The 21,098-nt window shown below is 42.7% G+C and overlaps 1 protein-coding gene across 1 annotated transcript; it reads right to left on the reverse strand.

Moving 5' to 3' along the window:
• Window positions 1-988: 988 nt before the first annotated feature.
• Window positions 989-17,948, reverse strand: FEM1B (fem-1 homolog B). Its single transcript, XM_019441668.2, has 2 exons — window positions 17,501-17,948; window positions 989-7,290 (listed from the first exon to the last, which is right to left on the reverse strand). Exons 1-2 carry the CDS (start codon window positions 17,746-17,748, stop codon window positions 5,655-5,657), a joined length of 1,884 nt encoding a protein of 627 aa, XP_019297213.1. The 5' UTR covers window positions 17,749-17,948; the 3' UTR covers window positions 989-5,654.
• Window positions 17,949-21,098: the final 3,150 nt, after the last annotated feature.

The raw sequence follows: 21,098 nt of genomic DNA on the forward strand, positions 1-21,098 counted from the left end.
CAATCCAAAAGCAAGCAAAAGAAATACAAATGGGCCGGTAAATATATGAAAGTGTCAACCCCATTCATAATAAAGGGACACAAATCAAAACCATGAAATACTATTTTTCATTAGTCACCTTGGCAAAAACTAAATGGTTAGATAAAATCTGACGTAAGAGTATAGGTAGATGGAAGGCAATTAAATGTCCTCTATCAAAATTCTAAATATTCAGTCACTAAACCAGAAATTCCAGTGCTAGGAATGTATCTGTTCTATGAACATAGTACATAAGGATGTTCACTGAAGCGTTACTTAGAATATCAATAAATTGAAAACCTAGAAGTCCAACAACAAGGTCTGGCTAAATAAATGTTAAGTCCACCCACAGAATTAAATCTATAAAGTTGCTTAAAAAAACAAAACAAAACAAAACAAAACTATACACCAAAATGAAAAAGCCTAAGATATAGTAAATGTAAAAGACAAGATGCAGAATAGAATAAGAAAATGTCCATTTGCATTTTTAAAAAAAATGAAAAGGAGAAAAAAAACATATATGCACAGAAAAATTCTGGGAAGCTATTCAAAAAAACTAGTAATAGTGACAGCCCTCTTAAGAGTCTAAATGAGAGGGAGGCAGGTAGAGATGAGAAGGGCATTGTTTTGTTTTGTTTTTTTACAATTTGAATTTTTCTTTACTGTCTGAATTTTTTCCCCAGGCACATATAACTCTGACAACTCTTTTTTAAATAAATTCAACAAAAGATCATCTCAACTAAGGCACACTGAACAATAAAGACACAAACTGCAAGGCAGGGTTTGTTTTTTTTTTTCAAACATTTACTGAACACAAACACCGGTTTTTTTTTCCTTTTACACAGCAATATTGTTAGTTTCAAATTAGCTGGGCTATTAGGACTGTCAATTGCCACGAAATTAAAAATGATTCTACATGTCAAACTCAAATAGAAAATGTCATGCAATATAATCACTAACAGACCTCTGGTGCAGTCAGCAAGTTCACTATGTTTATTAAAGTCACGTAAATGGTTTGACAAAAGTGCACAAGAGAATGACATCACTGGTTTGTTATAAATCACAGTGAATTACTAGAATACAACAATGTAGTTCCTCGATGCGGAGGATTACAGGATGGGGTGAATATTATAAAGGATAGGATCTTTTCAACACATTAGGCCAGTCAGATTTTACTCCCCAACGATGTACCTCTGAAAAGAGTGGTTAGCAAAGCTGAGGGGTTTTCCTCATCTTTTCTCCTCCACCAATTACTAATAAGCCACAACAAAAAAAGCCATGCGCAAGTTTTACAACACCTGATAAAAGACAGATACAAAACCTTGTTTACTTCACCACTGGGCAAAGCTTGCATCTTTGCTCCTTCATTTTGCTGATTAGGCCACTCATCACATGACTCACCCCTAAATGAAAAGCTGTTAATAATTTAGCAATACTCACCCCTGTACACACATCAAGATATACTCCCCATAACCATCAAGTCAATGTCCCTTCCCTGCACATTAACACAAATGAACACACCACAAACCTAGGACTAGAGACCACATTTACTTTACAGTTTTAAAAATTAATGTATCTACCATCACTACCCGTGGACTTATTCCAGATCCCCTATTTGGGAGAGAGGATGCTGTACGTACAACCCAGGCCATCTGAAGACTTGGGCAAGTCTGCCCGACGTGTATGACAAAGCCCTGCAAGGTGCCACACGTACCTAGGAGCTTTCTACCTTCCAGAAAGGGCATCCAGAGCAGAGCTGTGCGTTTTCAGAGTGGAAATAAACACCCAGCTTAACGTCCTATGGACTGGTAACTTTCCATAGAGCAAAGGCAGAGTTTTGTTTTCTTTAACCCATTTCAGTGTTACAGCACAGTCAGTGAGGAAAACAGAAGAGTCATCTGTACACAGATACTTGTGGCTAGACTAAAAAGGAACATTTAGGATTTTTACAGAAAATCTACCAGAAAAACAAGCCCTTTCTACTTTTGTCCACCTACTCACTAGTTCAATCACTGGCTGCTTCTAAACCCAGAAAACTGTAACCCAAGGGCCAGCAACTCACCTCCTCACCGCGCCCCGCTCCCAAAAAGGAAAGTTTCTGCACGAGTAATCCAAAATGGTCCTCTCCATAAAGTAGCTGCCTCAACTGCAGTGGAGACTGGGAACAGGCTGTCATTCCTTTGGGATACGTAATTTGCAAAACCACTCGCCAGACACAGAGTTGATACTTAGGGAGCTGCGCCCCCCCGAATGGTTTGTTACTTCAAACAGCGCTATCGTACCTACCTAGGTTTGCCCTAATTATCGGTTATTAATCAACTAATAGTACACTGAAACAAAACCCTTCCCAGAAACAAGCAAGACCAAAGCTTGCTTTTTTGGCTCGTTTGTTTGAAGTTCCCACGGCAAAGAACCTTAAGGTAGTGGGACTGCGGCCTGCTGGAGCAATCCAGAGTAGAGTGAAGAAAACCATGTGGTGTCAGAGTTCTCACAACAAAAATTTCCCCCTTCTTTAATCGAGGGGATGGATTTGCTGCCCATTCCTTGAGTTGAAGAGTCACCTAAATTCAAGGGTTCAGTTTCACCAACTCTTATTTAAAAGCAGAAAACCCACCTAAGTTTCACCTCGTTTGCCCAGATATCCATCCTCCTGGGCCTCTCGTTCAACCAAATTTATAGGACAATTACTGAGCAAGACAAAGAAGTTTTGACTGAATTTGTAATATTATCAAGGAAGACTTATGATCCGAAGCATACTTCTACCAATAATAAACAGAAAATGACAAAAGTGGCTGGAAAATGGAGACAGCCTGGAGTTCTCATGAGCTGAGATACAGAACTATTGACCTTTCTTACCGATTTATTTTCCTAAAAAAAAAATAAAATAAAATAATAATAATCATAAATTTTTAAAAACACACAAAACATTTAAGCTTGGGAAGGATTTGGCTAAACATACTTAAAATAATTCTACCAAAAACAAATAAAACAGGCATGTAGATCACTTGTTTCAAGAATGGTTTTATACAGATGTTTCACAATACATATTTGGATTTATTTTACAAGACAGAATTAGATCCTTAGCAATGGAGTGCACAACATACTACGACACTACAGTAGAAAAGTATGTTACCATTAGCAGAGCTCACAGTTTATTCCCACTGTCTTCACACTCTCTCTCCAACCTTGTCGGCACTCCAGTCAGCAGCTGCGCTCTCCAGCATGCATCCCTTCTCAAAAGCACTGTCATTAAATTTTGACGTCTGAATATGTACATATAATCATCATCCTCATTTTATGAATGCGTAAGATCTAAAAGAGTGCTGGTCCTGGGTAGCCGGAGGGATGGTTTTTAAAACATGCAACATTATCTGGTATTTTAAGTTTTGGTGTTTAAAAATCATACACATTCATAATGGAACCAACTGAATACCAAGTATCATAGCCATTCCTCAGACTGTCAGAGACACAGGCCTTGAAGTCTGAAAGATACAGGGTCTGACCTAAGCTGTGGAAAAGGTGTGATTCACTCACCTCGAGGACGTGCATTTTCTCTTTCAGGCCACGAGAGTTGCCAAGAGCAAGGTACAGTATTTCCTTGATTTGCACCGGAAGGATCAAGGCCAGTAACTTTCAAATTAGGGCTCTTTCAAGTATCTCCCTTCAAACCATCCTGAAAACCCTCCTCGTAAAGACCTCAGGTTAGGAAAACAGAAATATGTTACCATGACAGAATTTGCCATCAAAACGTTCCTAGCGGAAACAAGAGCATGAAGTAGAACTACGGTGGCCATAAAGGTATCTTGCATCCTTAGGGGAAAAAGTTTTTAAGGTTCCCCCCCTTCCAATCCCTCCCACCCTTCAAACTATTTCATTTTGTGGGGTATCTTTTATTTAAGGCCCTAGGTGCTAATTTTGGCTTGGTCATTTATGCTTTATACTGTTTCAACTGCAACCTTTCTCTTATACTTCACCAAACAATATGCAGACATAAAATGCTCATTGAAACCATACAGATTTGGGGTTTCTTTGTTTTTGTTTTTGTTTTTTTTTTAGTTTATAGCTGATGTTACAGCATCAGAATGCTTTTCATTAACGAAAAAAAAGCTGGTCTTCACTTACAGTACCATGCACTACGAGTAGCTAAGGCATTCATTTGGCACTAGAGAGAAAAAATACAGATATAGCTCATTTTACTTTATCATTTTTTAACATCAATAGAAATAGAAATAGGTGTATACCCTTTACTTGAATTTCTGTGATGCTTAAAAGATAATCACAGAATACTCTTTTAGTCTGACACTTAAAATGCTGCCATCAAAACAAAACAAAACAAAACAAAACAAAAAGACCTCTGCACAGCCTATCAGAATCAGTGACATTTTGTGCTTGAACTTTCAGCTCTCAAGACAGAAATACCATCCAGACAGCATTGCAAATTACTTTTATCATCAAAACCATTTCATTTCCTATACCACACTAGTGGTTTTTCTACTAATTATAAGGGACAAAGTAAAGAAAGTGAAAAAATTAAAAACATCCTTGTTCCTTTTCATCCATCATAAACACCTTATGAGGGGGGCACAAACAGTGCCCTCTGGAAAAGTAGTTTCCAATTTTTAAAAGAGACCACACAGGAGGAAAGGGAGAAAGGGACAAAAATAGAAGGTGTAACTATATTATGACAATTTGTTTCATAAGAAAACACAGTATTCATAATTTTTACATGTCTGTGAGCTGAGTTCAAATGCAGGCTACTGCAATTTAGAGAAGTTACCTTAAAACAGAGACCAAAGAATTTTAGAATTTCAGCCTGACGGCAAAGAGTCCATCGATATTCTCTGAAAAATTGCTTTAAGACTATTACTCCTTTGCGTGTACCACCCAGCATAATGCAGTAATTCCAAGGGATTTAACTTGATACATTTATAGCTATTATGAAAGTAGCACATTTTCAGATTAATCTGCAGTTGTGTTTTTTGAAATCCGCCTGATGTTACGATGTGCCGTCTCACTCCGCATAAATATTGGAAGAGCAAAACCTACGTGCAGCAGTTGGGCACACGCAGAACACCGGGGTATCCCGTTACTCTTATGGTCCTTTTTAGTTGTTCTTCTTCATGAAATCCTCAAAACTGCTGCAAGGATAACACGCTGACACAGGCTTAACAGAAATACTTTTGTAGGCAGTTTTTAAAACATTGACTTCAAATCATAAACGTCCCTTGTGACATAAAATATTTCATATTCATTCCTTAAAAAAAAATACAAATGTCAAATCATTATGTTGTACACCTGAAACTAATATAATGTATCTCAGTTATACTTCAATTAAGAAAGAAAGAAAGAAAGAAAGAAAGAAAGAAAGAAAGAAAGAAAGAAAGAAAGATTAAGTGACCAATATCCAGACACCTTAGATTATAGTTACACCTAAACAATGTGGCGTTGTTTAAAGTGTATTTGAGATCAGTCAACGTCATGAGGCAAAAAGACCAAATACAGAACTAAGGAAGGATGGGTAGGGAGGAAGGGTAATGGAAAGAAAAGCAGAATTTATGAACACATAATTCTATTGTCTGTGATTAAAGTCCTTTACTTTTTAGCACCACATTAAACGATTTTACATATCCAGTCACTTAATGAAATCCAACAAACTCTTCAAGAGTTCTGGGGATCTGGTCTTGGTAGTTAATGTCATTAGCCCGAACTGCTCGGGCAGCCAGGCACTTGAGACTCATCTTCATTTGAGTTTTAAGTAGTATTTCAGATACCCCAGTCGTACTTTTGTCTAGCGGAGTCTTATTCTGTTTATTGGTCATGTCAGTGTGGGCGCCAGCTTCAACCAGGCTGATGATGATAGAGTGCAAGGTTAAAAAATCACTGATGGGCCTGTTGTACTGAACGATGATGTGAAGGGCACTGTTCCCCTCGTTGTCTACTGCATTCACCTCAGCACCACAGTCCAGCAGGAGCTTTGTGACAAGTGCATTTGGAAAGCTGCAGACATCATTGGTGTGGAAATCATCAACCGGGGTGTTCGAGTTGACAGCTAGATGCAGCAGGGTGAAACCTTCCCGAGTTCTGGGATCCAGGTGAATCAGGTTGTAGATCTGCTTGTTAATTTTGCACTGATCTTCTTCACTGCACTGTGTTTTGGTGGAGATGCACACTAAATACAGAAAGGTATAGAGATTACATTCATAATTGTCCATAGCATTGTGGACATCAGCATCTGGGATATTTTTTACTCTGTTCATACTTTGTTCTATTTCCAAAACACTGCATCTCAAAACACATTCTATGTCTGGGGCCTTCACAGTTTCATTCAAATGTATCATCTGTGAGAAAACTTGAGCGAATCGAAGAAGATCCTTGTGGGTATTCCGGTTACCTTTCTGTCTCAGGTGCAGGGCGTGCAGCCACAACTTGATACACTGTTCGAATTCCATGTTATCCGCATAAACGGCTCCCCTGTAAATGATGGGATGGGAAACATCAATATTGTCAGCACCTAAAATCCGTTCCCGAACTATAAGGCCTTCCATGTGAAGAGCATCTCTGTCTTGCCGAATGGATTCCAGTTCCTGAGGATTTCTACATTCAGTTCTATTCCCATAAGCATGGATTGGTGGGAGGACCTCTTTCTCCAGAATGTTATCACCATCTTGAAACCTCTCCAACATGGCTAAATATAAATAGTGGTACGTCTTCATGATGTCATAGTTCTCGCGGTCATTTGCAAAGGAGGCACCCAAGAGTTCCAGAGCTTCAATCCGACTTCTTCGGTCGCAATCAGCATGAGAGAGTAACAGTTCGACGACATCGGCTTTACAGCTTTCGGCAGCTACTTTTAATGGCGTCATCCCATGGCCGTTCACTACTATAGCAGCACGCCATTTTATCAGCTCTTTCACGATATCTATGTGCCCGGCTTCAGCTGCAAAGTGCAAGGCTGTGGCTCCACAATGTGCTTTAGCATTGGGATCGGCACGTTGTTCTAAAAGGTATCTGACCACGTCAGTGTGTCCCTTGTACGCTGCAATCATCAGGCAGGTGTTGTCGTATTTGTTGGCAATGCTGATGTTGGCATTATTTTCAACCAAGTATTTCACAATGTCCAGTCTGCCATCAAAGCATGCCGCCCGCAGGGGGGTCGAGTTAGTTACTGTGGTGTGGTTCACGTTGGCTCCATGGCTGACTAGAAGTTTAACAACTTCAAAATGTCCAGCTCCTGCTGCACACCAAAGAGCGGTGGCGCCATCAATCACATACCTGTTCGTGAAAAGAACAAACCGTCAGAAAATAGAGGCCACGTGCCCTGAGAGAAGTTTAAAGAATGTATTCGTTTGCACTGACCAAAACCCTCAATCTACAGAATGCAAATAAAGCGTTAGTTTGTGTGAAAATAAAATCAGGTGACTTAAGCATGTTGCATTGTACTTATACCTTGCATAAGCTCAATAAATGTTAGCTATCTATTACTGTTATTACCAACGTATATAACCCTAAAAAAAAAATCACCAACTTTTTACTAGCAAAAGTAAATACATTTCAGAAAACACAGAGGAAATGTACGGAGGCTCGTAACTTCTTTACCACCCAGTTGATGCACTGGCTCTTAAGAAAAAGCATGTTCCTCCTTCCCAGGATCCTTCAGGGACCAGAGTTTCTCTCTATATGTCAGTAAGAAAGCTACCCTAATCCCTATATTGACGCTGTGTTAGAAAACTGCTTTAGGAAAACAAGGATTTAAGCAGATAACTTTTTCCTAAGATTATCTGAGCTAATCAAATATATACCTCTACCACAGCCGTGAGAATGAAAAACTTCCCGCTCCATACAATATGGAAGGATCACATAAACATAATGCTGAGCAAAAGTCAACCAAACATAGTACATATTATATTACTACATGCATATACCTATCTGTAGTGTCGGAAGTCAGAAGGACACTGTTTACCTTTAAGGGGAGTAGAGAGTGGGAGAAAGCACAAAAGGAACTTTATTAAACAAGTATGTTCCCTTTCTGAAAAAACACGTTCAATTAGTGCATTTCTGTTATACTCCAATTTAAAAGTCTCTGGGGTGCCCTGGGTGGCTGGGTCACTTATGCGTCTGACTTCACTTCAGGTCATGATCTCAGTTCGTGGGTTCGAGCCCCGCATTGGGCTCTGAGCTGGCAACTCAGAACCTGGAGCCTGCTTCAGATTCTGTATCTCCCTCTCTGCCCCTCCCCTTGCTCACGCTCTGTCTCTCTCTTTCAAAAATAAATAAATAAAAAGAAGTCTCAAGGGGTGCCTGGGTAGCTAGCTCAGTGGGTTGTGCTAACTCTTGATTTCAGCTCAGGTCGTGATCTCACAGTTCATGGCATCGAGCCCCAAGTCTGGCTCCACATGGATCATGGAAACTGCTTAAGATCCTCTCTCTCCCTCAGCCCCTCCCCGGTTTGTGCGTATGTGCGTGCACATACAACCTCTCTCAAAAAATAAAAATAAATTTAAAAAATGTAAAAGTCTTAAAAATATGCATGTATATATGTGCGTACATTAGGGGTTTATGTATGTTCTTCAACAAAATCACTGGGGGGAAATATTAAGAGCAGGAAACAATTAGCATTTTCCTAAAAACAGGTGGGCGTCTTCCCTGACCTTCAGTCTGTGCTTGCACTTTTTGGCTTCATAGTCACCACTTACTTATTGCCTCATATACACGAGGTTCACTACTTACATAAAATCAGACGTGCAAGGAGGCCAATCTTGTCGATCTGTCTACCTTCAATTTTTCCCCAACGTCAATTTCTCAACTTTTTATCGCGTTACTAAGCATCAGCCCTAAAAAGTAGATTTTTGCTACAGATACTTACATCTACTGTGCTTGAACCACTGAAATAAGTATACTTGGAAGTGTTAAGGAAAAAGATCAAACAAAAGCAATATTTACTAGAGTTAAGAATCTATACTAAAAACCTCACTGCTGAGCTCCTCACTATACAGCCTTATGTTATAACACAGGTCAAATTATATCGTCCATGAAATGGAAGAGTATAATTCCTCTGGTATAATAAAAACATCACAGTTTAACTCCAATTAACAACACCCCCAAAACACCATCGGTCTGTTGTTTCTGCTAAAAACAAAAGACCCACTTTATAACAATTCAGGCAGTTACTTCTTCACTTTCAAGTGACCTAAAATGACACAAAAGTCTTCTAACAAGGACTTACGCAGTTACCTATGGGAAAGGGGTAGGACTGACTGGGAAGAGGCTTAAAGCTGCTGGAAATGTCCTATATCTTGACCCTGGGTAGTGGCTACATGGGTGGATATTTAGGGCAAAAAAACTCATCAAAGTGCACACTTAAGATCTGTGCCTTTTACTGTATGGAAGACAAACCTCGAAGAAGAAAAAACCAGGTTTCTGAAGTTTCTTTTCTAAATTTTATTTTTTGTAAGTGCCATTTGTTAATTGATTTTTTAAACTAAAGTAGAAGTCCTAAAAAGAAGACAATACATCAGTGATGGTTTTAATGGCTGCCGACTGTACCTTTTGCAAACAATTCAGTAAAATTAAAATTCATTAACATTTTTATTGTCATGATTATACGAAGTTCAAAACATTTTTCTTTCACTACCAAAAAAATATCATTTGTGACAGCATCAGAAAATATCAGTACCTAGTAATAAATCTAATGAAAAATATGAGTTCTACACTGAAAACTACAAAACATTCCTGAGATAAATTAAAGGTCTAAATAAATGGAGAAATATTCCATGTTCATAGTTAGAAGACTCAATAGTGTTAAGATGTTAATTCTCCACCAAAATGATCTATAGAGTCAATGCATTCCAACCAAAATCCCAGCAGGGGTGGATGAGAGAGACAGTGTGTGTGTGTGTGTGTGTGTGTGTGTGTGTGTGTGTGTGTGTGCGCGCGCGCGCGCGCGCGGGCATAGCCACACATGTAGAGATTGACAAATTAATCCTAAAAGGAATACAGAAATGCAATGGACCTAGAACAACCAAGAGGATCTTGAAAGGAAAAAAAAAGGGCAACTACAGTAATTCAGATAATGTATCACTGGCACAAGGATAGACAAGTGTATCAATAGAACAACAACAACAAAAATCCAGAAGTAGATTCACACACATAGTTTTTTAATTCATTTTATTTTATTTTAATCTTTGAGAGAGAGAGCACACACAAGCAGAGGAGAAGGAGAGGAAGAGAGACAGAATTTCCAGCAGGCTCCACGCTGAGCAGAGCTCAATCCCACAACCCTGAGATCATGACCTGAGCCGCAATCCAGAGTCGGACACAACTTTCTGAGCCACCCAGGCGCCCCATAGTCTCTTGATTTATGACGAAAGCTCCACTGAAAATCAGGTAGAAAGTATGGTCTCTTTTTAAAAAAATGGTCCTAAAGCAACTAAGTATCTGTATGGGAAAAAAGTAACTTCGACTTTTACCTCACACTATGCATAAAAATTAGAGAAGTGGCATACATCTATATCTAAAAGCAAAACAATAAAAGCTTCTAAAAAAAAAAAAAGACTATCTTAATGACCTTGGAGTTAATGACCATTTCTTAAACAGAATGCAAAAAAAGCACTAATCATAGAAAAAACTGATTTATTTGACTTCATTAAAATTAAGAACTTCAATTCACCAAAAGATATTGTGAAGAAAGTGAATATGCAGTCCACTCACTGGGAGAAGATATTTCCATTAAATGTATTTCACAAATCAATAAGAAAAGGCAAACAACCTAACTAAAAAATGGGTGAAAAGACTAAATGAGTACACTTCACAAAAGAAGATAGTCAAGTGACCAATAAACATATGAAAAAAATGTGCAAGATAATTACTCACGAGGGAAATGCAAATTAAAACCAGGAGTCACCAATACACAGCCACCAGAATGGCTAAAATTAGTAAGACTGACATGACAATACTAAGTGTTGGCCAGGATGTGAAGCAACTCAAACGCTCATTGCTGGTAGGAATGTAATGTTTCCAGCCACTTTGGAAAAACTGTTCAGCAATACACCAACCCCATGACCCAGCAATTCTACCCCTTGGCATATAACTGAAGAGAAATGAACACGAATATCCACCAGTGAAGACATTTACATAAAAATGGTCACAGCAGCTTTATTTGTAGAAGTCAAACACTGGAAACACCTACAATATCTGGTGCAGGATAAATAAGCTGCCGTAGGTTCATACAATGGAATACTACAGAGCATAAAAAAACCCCGATACATGCAACTACACAGACGAATCTCATAGATGATGTGTTAAGCAAAAAAAGAGACAGATGAGTATACTGTATGATTCCCTTTACAGGAAGTTCAAATATAGGCAAAACTAATATATAATAATAGAAGTCAGAATAATCTTTACTTCTGAGAAGGAAAAGGAGAGGAACTGATGGAGAAAGGGCACAAGGGAAACAATGATTAAAATGTCCTGCATACTGATCTAGAAGGTGTTTACATGGATGTAAACATATTAAAATTTTATCACATTGTACAGTTAAAATTTTTTTTTATTTTTAAGTTTACTCATTTATTTTGAGAGACAGAGTGAGCAGGGGAGGAGCAGAGAGAGAATCCCAAGCTGGTTCCTCACTGACAACACAGAACCTGATGCCGAGCTTTGACGAACCAAGAGATCATGACCTGAGGCCAGATGGGAATCAGATGCTTAATGAGCTGAGCCACCCAGGTGCCCCTATCCACTTAAACTTTATGCACCTTACTAGATATTATACCTTAACTAAAAATATGCATAATTAAAAACAAAAATGAGACACAATTAAAGAAAAAATTTAAATGAACAAAAGTTCAAATGAACAAAAATAGCTAATAAATATTTTCCATGTGCCAAGCACTCACTGTATTAAGTACTCAACATGCAATGTATCTCATTCAATCCTCACGATGCCCTCCTCCCAGTGACCCTACAAGGTCGATATTATTATTATGCTCATTTTACAGATATGTAACTAAAAGGTTTACATGAGATTGAAACACAATATTACTCTAGAAACTATAAAATGCATCAAACGTAAGGAAACATAACACATGACATTGTTCAAACACTTAACTTTAAAAAGCATTTTGAAACTGATGATTAGTCTATCAAAAATGAATACATAGTTAATATATAGTTACATTTACATAGTTAAATGTTTTCTTGCACTTTATTATTTTTTTTAATGTTTATTTTTGAAAGAGAAAGAGACAAGAGTGCAAGCGGGGGAGGGGCAGAGAGAGAGACACACAGAATCTGAAAAGGCTCCAGGTTCCGAGCTGTCAGCACAGAGCCCAACGCAGTGCTGGAGCTCATGAACTGCGAGATCATGACCTGAGCCAAAGTCGGACGCTTAACCGAATGAGCCACCCAGGCACCCCAGTTCCCTTGCACTTTAAAAATACACTTTCTGGGGGCGCCTGGGTGGCGCAGTCGGTTAAGCGTCCGACTTCAGCCAGGTCACGATCTCGCGGTCTGTGAGTTCGAGCCCCGCATCGGGCTCTGTGCTGACAGCTCAGAGCCTGGAGCCTGTTTCAGATTCTGTGTCTCCCTCTCTCTGACCCTCCCCGGTTCATGCTCTGTCTCTCCCTGTCTCAAAAATAAATAAAACGTTAAAAAAAAAAAAATTAAAAAAAAAAAAATACACTTTCTGGGGGCGCCTGGGTGGCGCAGTCGGTTAAGCGTCCGACTTCAGCCAGGTCACGATCTCGCGGTCCGTGAGTTCGAGCCCCGCGTCAGGCTCTGGGCTGATGGCTCGGAGCCTGGAGCCTGCTTCGGATTCTGTATCTCCCTCTCTCTCTGCCCCTCCCCCGTTCATGCTCTGTCTCTCTCTGTCCCAAAAATAAATTAAAAAAAAAAGTTGGAAAAAAAAAAAAATACACTTTCTGTGGTGCAGCCTAATCATTTCCATTTTTCCATATAACGATGTGACAGAAGCCTCAAGAAAGTTTCAATTATCTATTTTTATTGAGGCAATTAAAATTTTTAAATAGTTTAGGACAGGGGCATCTGGGTGGCTCAGTCAGTCTGAGAATCCAACTCTTGATTTTGGCTCAGGGTGTAAGATCAAGCCCCACGTAGGGCTCCTTGCTGAGCATAGAGTCTGCTTGAGATATTCTCTCTCTCTCTCTCTCTCTCTCTCTCTCTCCCTCTCTCTCTCCCTCCCTCCCTCCCTCTGCCCCTCCCCCCACTCACTCACTCTAAAATAAATCTTAAAATTTTTAATAAATAAATAAATAGTTTAGGACAAAATATTCACTGCAGAATGTATTAGAAAATGACCAGTCCTTCGGAAACACTAGCCTTAGTAAATTTTGCATTTCTACATCTAAACAAAAAATTAAACAGATTAAAGGGAATTATAAGCCTAAAATCTATGACGTTCCTTTGTCCATAAAATTCAGCTGAAATTATGGCACAGACTGCCTCAAAACAACATACCAAACACATTTATAACAGAAAATAAAAATATAATAAAATTAACGCAATATGTACTTAGTGCATATGGGAGAAGCACTACAAAACAATGATCTTTCTAGACTCAGTCCAAACTGCAATGCAAACTCCCTATTATGTATTTCATTTTAAAAATCAAGAAACCGGGGCACCTGGCTGGCTCAGTCGGTGGAGCGTGCGACTCTTGATCTTGGGGTCGTGAGTTCGAGCCCCATGTTGGGGGTAGAGATACATAAAAAAAAATAATAATAATAAAATTAAGTAAGTAAATACATAAATATCAAGAAACTAAATCTGACATTCACCTTTTTAAACAAAATGCACACACACACACCAGATGACAGAAACATTTCACAATAAAAGATAACCTTTCTGATCACAAAACTAAACTGAACTATTTCCTGGTTCAATTTGAAATAAAAATGTCTGGTTCAAGCATTTGAAATGGAAATAAAAATTCATTAAATGTAAATGATCACTACTTTATTTTAACCAAAGTCCTTAAAATCATTTACTAGATCAAGTGCAGTTTCTTAAAATATATACTCCCCAACAACGACTTTTAAATGAAGTCAAATGATGATGTGCCCCTCATGCCTGCCCTCTACCAGGACATTGAAAGTATTAGTACTAGCACCGACTTTAAAATAAGAGAACTCAACAAAGAGCCTCAGAATTCCCAGAGGTCCTGTTCTCCTTCCCATCCATGTCAGCAAACCTCTTTTAGCATAAGGGTTCCCCACAAACTCTGGCCCAGAGCTGGCGGTGGGCCCTAGGAACTCAGGCCAACACAATATTCCATGGTCACGTGACACCTCACCTCTGTTCTGTTCCGTTTCTGTAACATTCTTAATAGTTTTCCATTCTCCAACTAAAGGCTCTTTCATTTCCACTCAAGTAATTTTTCTTGCCTACTTGTCTGTCAATTTTAGTCTTCGCATATTAAGCCATAAGTAAAATAATCTCAAATGTTCCTCCTAAAAATATGAACAAGGGCTCAAATATCACCGTGGGGCTTGATCTAGGTAGGTGTAGGTAGTCCCTTCCTCCTTGAGACTCTATTATGAATCCACTTTAGTTTCCTAAGGTATAACAGAAATTTTTAGGCAGAACATAGACTTAAAAATAACTTTTTTAAATAAGATATTTAATGTCTCTCTTTCTCTCTCTCACACACACACAATACATACTATATCAAACCCATAATCACATAGATAACCGTTGCTTAGAATGAAGATAAGAAGTGAAACTTAAAAAAAAAATCGAGCAAATAACAGAATAATGAACAATCTGACAAAAAATTGTGAAGATGGTACACAAGTGACCAAAAACTAGGAAACACCAATCTACCTCAGCACTCAGAGAGAACCTGCTAGTCCCCACCTGGCCATGGTTCTCAAGTGCCAATGGAACCTAAGGGGGGATTTTAGCTAAGTACTTCTCAAAAAGCCAGCCCCCAACGGATGAGTGAGCTTCATATTGTTAACACCGCATTCAGGCCATTTTCACAATGTCTGGAATGAGTGCAAAGTGAAATCATGACATTTGCAAATAACACTCTTTTTTATCTAGTTCTGAAATGCCAAAATGACGGGAATAAGCCGCAAAATCTCAGAGTGCTGTGAGTGGGCAGAAAGGTGGCCATGAACTTCAATTCTCCCTTGTTAATTAATTGGTAAGCTCCTCAAACGTAGAAACCTTGCATTTTTTTCTGTATCCTCCACAGAAGATGTAATAAATAGGGCTAGGCCCACTGCGAGCATTTAATAAATAAAATTCTCCACTGCCTTTGCATAGCAGCCAAGAAATTCATAATTGTAACAATCCACAAACCAAAAAGGCAGACTGAAGAACACAAAGAACGCTTGGCCAAAATCTCAAACGCAGAACCGCTCGCAACTACAGCCTCACCAATCTGACTCGCTGTTTCCCACAAGGGTCATCAAAATCTGGCCTCCACCTCTCTCCAGTCTCCCACAATCTCTTCTCAATTTCCCCGGCTTGAATCCCTTCCTATGACCACACTGAAACACACTGAAACACTGGTCACTGCAAGTCCGCCAGGCTGTTGCCTCTCTCTCTCTCACTTCTTTTAAGATCCAACTCTGACATCACCTTACCCAGGAAGCCTTCCCTGATTCCCCCAGGCAAAGCTGAGCACTTCCTCTTCTCGTACTCCCTCAGCAGTCCCAAAGACTTCTAAAACTCTAAATGGCAAGGCATCTGTAATTATTCATTTATATAGCTATTTGTGTCTCCCCCGCTAGACTGTCTTCCCCCACGGTGGGAACAGTACGTTACTCACCTCTGCATACCCAATCCCTACCACAGAGCCTGGCACACGGGAGTTCGGTAAGTGTTTGCCCACTGAACTCTTTGATTTTATTGGCCGGGGGAGAACACCGGGCAAGATACACTACTATACAGGCTCAGTGCTGTACTTCTAATCATTTCTAGTCATTTCAAGTTCTTTTGATTCCATCTCAAAATACCTTTCTCTTTGATAGTTAAGGAAGACAGCAGTAAGCAAAGCCTTTCCAAATACTTTAGGAAACTATTTTTTCTCACCACTATTCTCCCCTCTTCCCAACAGGCTTCAGCAAGTTCCTTAGCTGCGGTGTTCCCAGGAGCTGTTATATCTCAATGAATGCATGCACCTGTACAACTGGAATGGTGCTGGAAGTTCAGGGGTCATTCTGTGGCACTTCTCCAGGTATAGGAAAGGCTGTGGGAATGCAGGGAGTTATAGAAAGGACACAGAAGCCAGTAAGGGAAAGCAAACACGAATCAGGTTGCCATCTTTCATCAACAGGAAGAAGACCATCTCCTGAATGTCTAGGGAGGTGGCACCGTAGATTAACCACCAACACAGGCTATCGTTTCATTAAAATGTAATACTCTAAAATATTTTCTTCTCATCTAAAACAGAAGAAAAAGCTTTTATTATTTAAACGTAAAAAAGAATCAACCAAAATTCAACAACGCCCTAGTCATCACCAAGAAGTGCTTTTTCAATGCGGTTTTAACCAAGCAGTTCTCAATCACCAAAACTAAAGACACATATCTTTGTGCTTGGACCACATCCACCTCAAAAAGAAAAAAAAAAAAAAAAAATGCTAGAATGGCTCATATACTGGCACAAAAGTCAACAAATACAAATGCAATCAATGAAGTTTGTAATCTGTAAAACACTTTATAATCATCCAGCACAGCAGACACTGTCAAACCTGACAATTCTGCGTTAACTATTATCACACCCCAAAAATATGTACAATTAGACCTAAAAACCAAACTTTAACTGCGACAATATGAATTTAACTCCCCATCTCAAAAAAGAGCAAACAATCAAGTTTCCTCACAATATCACAAGATAACGTGTATTAACAATGGCATCATCTGCTATACCAGCCCCAGGGCCATTTTTGCAGCCAACATCTCTACCCCCAGGAACGTGGAAGAGTCAGAATCATGTCTTGGGACGTCTGGCTGCCCGACCACCCCTCCAGACGCTGGAGTTCTAGGCGCTTATTTGGACATGAAGGCCCCAGCAACCTGCCTGAAGGGACCATCACTTGAAGGAGTAAAAACGGGGTGACCAACTAAGTCATCAAACAGAAGTCTTCGATGTTAATTGCCGACCGCGTTAATTTCTGCTCTCGGTTCCGACCCCCACCATCGACAAAGGTAAAACCTGGAAAGGTGCACCTCCTCCATACCACTTGCTCACAGACTCTCTAGTGGAGAAGAATACCGATCAGATATCAAGACAGAGGTGTGGCTATTTACGCACAGAGGAGAGGGAATGAGGGGTAGGCACCAAGGAGGATGAGCAACACACGGGATGAAGTATTAGCCCTGGAAGATGAAGTGGTCATTAATGCGGCAGGAGGATGCACAGAAAGGAAGCAGTGATACCTCTAGGAAGAGACAGTGGAGGCGGGGGGAGCGGGGGGCTCTCGGAGCGCTTGGAGAGGGTTTGGGATGTACCTACCCGTCGAAGCGGACGGTGCCCGTCTGCTGAGTCTGCACCCGGTAATGTTCTAACAGCAAGCGCACCACCTTGGCGTGCCCATTGCGGGCCGCGATGATGAGGGGCGTGGAGCGCTGCCCTCCCTGCTGGCTGACATAGCCCAGCAGATAGCGGATGTCGCTTTCAGACCGGTTGAGAAGCAAGGCGGCCAGGGTCAGCACCTTGCCCTCGCTGGCCGCCTTGTATACATAGCCAGCCAGGCCCTCCATGGCCGCCGCCAACTCCAACACCCGTTTGGTCGCCACCGCTGCTGCTGCCTTGCGCCCCCGGAGGCCGCGTTCGCCAGCGCTTCAAACCTGGGCCCTCACAGCCCATTCAACAGGGCGCCGTCGCCGCCGCCGCGCCCAGGCAGCAGCGCGGCCCGGGGAGGGCGGAGACGCAGAGGTGGCCGAATGCCGCAGGGGGCACGTCCGCGACCCGGTCCGGGCAGGGAGGAGGGCGGTCAGGGCCGCCCCCAAGGCCCTAGGCGCCGGCCCTGGGCCGAGGGGATCTCCATGGCGGCCGCCGCCCTGGGCCTCAGGCCGGACCCCTCCTTCCTGCGGGCTGCGACAGGCGCGTGCCCGAGCTACGGGTCGCCGGCGAGGTCCCTAGAGGACCGCTCGCGCCCGGGATGGCGAATGGTGGGCGCGTCTCCCTCGCCCCGGCCCGCCGGGCCTCGGGCCTGGAACCTCCTCGGCCTCCGCCTCCGGTCTGCGTCCTCCCCAGCTGGAGGAAACCCGCGGGCCCTCGCCCACCACAGCTCCGAAGCGCCAGACGCTGCCGAAGGCTTCGGAGCTCCACGCCTGGGGGGCCTCCGGAGCGAGGCGGAACGCTCCCGCGGCAGCAGCCCCCGAACTTGGGGCGGGCAGGAAGGCGCGCCTCCGCAGACTGGGCCGGGAGGGGGAGGGTGCGAGCGGGAGGGACGGTTAAGCCGGGTGTCTCCTCCAAAGCCGCCCGGCCGGCAAACGAGGCCTCGCTGAAGAAAGGTTCTACTGCGCCAAGTTGGCCCATCCCCAATTCGGGCCTGAATGTCCTCGTTGCCCTTGACGCCTGGAGCCTCCTCCTCGCCCCCACGCGGCCCAGGGGCTCCCTAGCAGGGAGAGGGACAGAGTCGGGGAGTTGAGGCGATACCACCGGTGGGCTAGGGGGCCCGCCCGGTTTTACCATAGATGGTGCGGGACTCCTCTCTGCCCTGATTGGGGACCCAGGGAAGGGGGGTTGCACGCACCCGACAGGGTCCGTTTTAAGAAAAGGGTGGCGTCTCTGAGTCCCCGAAACGTGAGAGGACTTGGGAGCTGGCACCAGGCTCGGAGACAAGATTGGAATTCCGGCCTATCCCTCCAGGAGAGGGGGATTAAGTGAGGAGGGGTAGGGGAGCTGCTCCCGCGGTGGAAAGGGACGAGGTGTCTGGAAGGAAGGCGAGGACTGTATTCAGACCGACCAGGACTCTGATCCAGAGTCTGACAGAACCTCCGTCTTCTCACATACCTCTCAGGATTGTTCAGATTTGAAAAGCTCATTTATCTGACGAATACTAGAGATCTACGCGCCAGGTTCTGCTTGGCACTAGAGATTCAGTGATAGACACAGTGCCTTCCCTTCTGGGGCTTGTGTTGTTGTGGGGAAGACAGACAATGAACGAGTAAGCGAATACTAGACGAGACTGGTTGAGTCAGTATCACTCATGGGGGTGAGTGGGGGGGGGGGGGGGGCGGTGGGCCAATTCGTTTGAGTGGTCAGACAAGTCCTCCATGACAGGTAGAAACAAAGGGTATTCTGGGCAAAGGGGAAAGCTAGTACCAAAGCCCTGAAGAGGTCATAGGCTTCGTGAGCTCAGACACAAAGGTCTGTGTGGCTGCATCAGAATGGGCCCGAGGAAGAATGATGGGAGGTGGAGTCAGCGGGGTGCAGGTCACCCATGGCGAACTGTTTAAATTCGACTCTTAGGTGTGATGGGGCATTTGAACAGTTTTAAACAAGAAAGTGACAAGGTAAGGATTTATGTTTTAAGTTTCTTTATTTTGAGAGGAGGGAGAGAGAATGAGCGGGGGAGGGACAGATAGGAAGGGGGACCCAGGATCCCAAGCAGACTCTGTCCTGACAGCACAGAGCCCAATGAAGACCTCAAACTCACAGACCGTGAGATCATGACCCGAGCGGAAGTTAGGCGCGTAACAGACTGAGCCACGCAGGTGCCCCACAATTTATGTTGTTAAAAAGATCTCTCTGGCTGCTATATGGAGAATAAACTCTAGGACCCAATAGGAAGCAGGAAGGCCATTTAGGAAGAAAGGTCTTGGATTACGATGGTAGAAGGGGAGGTGATGAAGCTCCTGGGGCAGTCACAAAATGTGCAAACTGAGAAGTTTTCTCTCTCCCCCCGCCCCCCGATCCCCCAAAGGACAATATCTATCACAGAGAAAGAACAAATACATGTATTTGGTCCCAAGGGACCACGCTGGGCTCAACAAGTGTACATATTCTGTTTAGCCCCCATCCCAATCCTAGTTGGTGAAGACCTCCCCTCAGTTACAGAGCTATTGGTGGGGTTTGGCCACTTCTCAAATTCTCTCCTCCAAAGACACCTTGATGGCTCAGTCGGTTAAGTGTCTGACTTCAACTCAGGTCATGATCTCACCGTTCACAGGTTCGAGCCCTGAATTGTGCTCCGTGCTGACAGCTCAGAGCCTGGAGCCTGCTTCGGATTCTGTGCCTCCCTCTCTCTGCCCTTCCCCTGCTCGCTCGCTCTCTCTCTCTCTCTCAAAAATAAATAAAACATTAAAAAAATTTTTGAAAAAGAAAATGAGGGCTGAAGATGAGCTTCCACTGGTAGAGTCTGAAATAGCTGGTGGAAAAGAGGAGGAAGCAGGTTGGTTCTGGGGGTTCAGGATTGGCAGAATATCCAGTTCCTGACAGGCTGATGCAGGCTTTTTGGTTTCTGGGGACTTGGCAGTGACATATTCAGATGTGTGACCTGGGGGCTCCCTTCCAACTGGCTTCCTTCCTGAGCTCTGTAGAGCAACCAGGCTCCGCATCCCTTCTCTCCCCCAGAGCCAGCCTCTTGTCCTACATCATTTTTTTTTTCCCACCTGACTTTTTGAAGAAGGTGACAGACACAGGCCCCTTCTTCCCTTCAGTTTTGTTTTCTGAAGGAGACCTGATTCATCCATCTATTATTCACTGCTGAATAAGAGACTTCCTTCTTGCTCCTCTCACCCTACAAGATAAACTAGGGTTCATGCTAGTGCCGACACCTCAGCTTGGTGGTATTACTGGGTGGTTGCTAGGAGGGGTGACTGGCCCAAGAGTCATGTGAGAGAGGGGCTTGGAACTTGCACTGTGGGACCTCCGCCCCCAGATAGGACTATGCTTCTGCTCCAGCAGTCCAAGGAGTCTGACGCTGCTCTTTTCTTCTACATTTATCATAGTTGCCTCGTATAGGGTTCTGGGCTCCCTTGGTTGCTCAATAGCCATTGGCTAAGTGGAGACTATTTGGTTGCCTCTATTTACCTGGGCTTGGAGGGTGACCTTTCTGTGGTCAGGTTGTGCAAATCCGGAGGGAGGATGTGTAAACAGGACA

This window comes from Panthera pardus, unplaced genomic scaffold (genome assembly GCF_024362965.1).
Source record: "Panthera pardus isolate Hobbes unplaced genomic scaffold, ASM2436296v1 HiC_scaffold_24, whole genome shotgun sequence".
Classification (NCBI taxonomy): domain Eukaryota; kingdom Metazoa; phylum Chordata; class Mammalia; order Carnivora; family Felidae; genus Panthera; species Panthera pardus.

Bases quoted from the DNA above. Each gene is read 5' to 3' on its own strand.
- FEM1B (XM_019441668.2), bottom strand. From the start codon at position 17,748: ATGGAGGGCCTGGCTGGCTATGTATACAAGGCGGCCAGCGAGGGCAAG. The intron at 7,291-17,500 runs GTAGGTACATCC...TTTCACGAACAG, and splicing joins GGCACCGTCCGCTTCGACGG to GTATGTGATTGATGGCGCCA.